Source organism: Asparagus officinalis, chromosome 9, assembly GCF_001876935.1.
Source record: "Asparagus officinalis chromosome 9, Aspof.V1, whole genome shotgun sequence".
Lineage (NCBI taxonomy): Eukaryota > Viridiplantae > Streptophyta > Magnoliopsida > Asparagales > Asparagaceae > Asparagus > Asparagus officinalis.
In genome coordinates, this window is record NC_033802.1 from 65,732,726 (window position 1) to 65,734,464 (window position 1,739).

Genomic DNA, 1,739 nt, shown 5'->3' on the forward strand with positions numbered 1-1,739 from the left:
TGCTACCAATGTTCTCCGAGATAGAGCATGAGTTATTAGTATCTTCAACTTTCATTTTCTTTTGCTGCTGTGTTGTTTATTGTAGTTGTGCGTGTCAACTCAAAATTGAGTGCATTGCGCCTTCTATAATTTTACAAATTCCAATTGCTGTTTTGATGATTTTCACGATATTCAGAAAATACTGAACAAATAGTGAAGATTCCTTCACTTAGAAAATTAGTTTACTCCGAGAACTCCCTAGATGCAACTTTACTAGAATATTGTGAATGATTTGGTTAAAATAACGAGCCATCAGGCTCCAGAAATACAATGGTTTACAAGATAGATTTCGCATTTAAGATTTTTAACTACTTATTTCCAGTTGAAAGACATATGGATCTAATTTACCTCAATGCTTTTTTAGCTGAATACAAAGAATCTCCATAAACAGCAACAGTTATGCTACCTCATCAACAATCTACATGCAGCAATTGTGTTCAACTGATGAATCATCCTATTGTACAGTTCGCCCACTACGCGCTCGCTCGCCGCAGGGGGGGGGGGGGGGGGGGGGGTGGGGGGGGGGGGAGTCCAATAACAGTCATGCTCTTATACGGCTAATTCAGCTTGATCCAGGGAATTTACGGACAGTGATATTTTTGTGTGAGAATATCCAAAATCACCAATAGTCACCGCAAGAGCATGAACCACCTCTAAAATGATGAAACCTAATTGCGTCTCTCACTACAATCTCCTTTTCTTCAGTCTCTGAAAACAACTTCATTGTCTCATGACAGTCTCCACATATCCTCAAATTCTTCATCACCCTAATCGGAGCCATTGCTGGCAAACAAATCATACCTAATGCTACAGCTAACTTCTCACTATGGCAATTTTCTAAACTCACCTTCTTCTCTATCTTCATCATCATTTCGTGAAGTTTTGAATAGATTACATTACTCTGAGGATGAGACTTATCTCCTGCCACAAATGAATGAACCGAAGCTCCAATCTCTATCCAACTTAAACCAGGTTCCTTTTTCACCCCTTTTTCTTTCATGAGATCTCTAACTCTCATTGCTAACTGTTTCTCGCCGGATTCTAAGTGCATGTTGTACAGAAGAACATAGGACGAAGAAGCACTAGGCTCGAGTTCAATTATCCGCTCTGCTACACGAGTACCTCTGTCAGTGTCTCTGTGAATCCTGCAAGAGCCATGTAATGCTCGCCAAAGGACGGGGTCATTACTGAAACCAGAGTCCAAAAGGAATTCCTCAGCCTCACCTAACCTCCCTGCTCGGCCAAGGAGGTCAACAATGCAGGCAGAGTGCTTTACATTAGGGTTTATGCCATAGTCTCTCTGCATGCTCTTAAAGTACCTAGAAGGAACAAATGAGACCGGCCCAGTAAATTGGTAAATATAGTTTTTTAATGTAATAAGCCTATAATTGAATTTCTTTTAAGTTTATTTTTTCCAATCAGTTTCATCGAAATAGATTGCTAAAAAGAAAAAGGTTGTCATCTTTTATCTAAAGTTTGAATTAGATATATGAATCATGGTTGTGCCTTTTTATTATCGAGTTTTTTTCTTTTTCTTTTTTTTGGTGGAGTAGCGTATAGAAAGCTTTAATATATAAGTTAGAAAATTTTCACAAAACTACCATGAATACTGATATGCATTGCACAAAAACTACCATGAACATTTTGCACTAAACTAACATACCTATCGGTGGGTAGGGTAATTTGCCAAGTGACATGTT

General features: G+C 38.5%; 1 protein-coding gene across 1 annotated transcript in view; it reads right to left on the reverse strand.

Moving 5' to 3' along the window:
- LOC109824786 (pentatricopeptide repeat-containing protein At3g13880) overlaps positions 567-1,739 on the reverse strand; it is a 3,398-nt gene continuing 2,225 nt past the window's right edge. Inside the window, exon 2 of the mRNA XM_020391431.1 lies at positions 567-1,358. Coding sequence (XP_020247020.1) covers positions 659-1,358 — 700 coding nt within the window. The 3' untranslated portion in view covers positions 567-658. The remainder of the gene's footprint in view (positions 1,359-1,739) is intronic.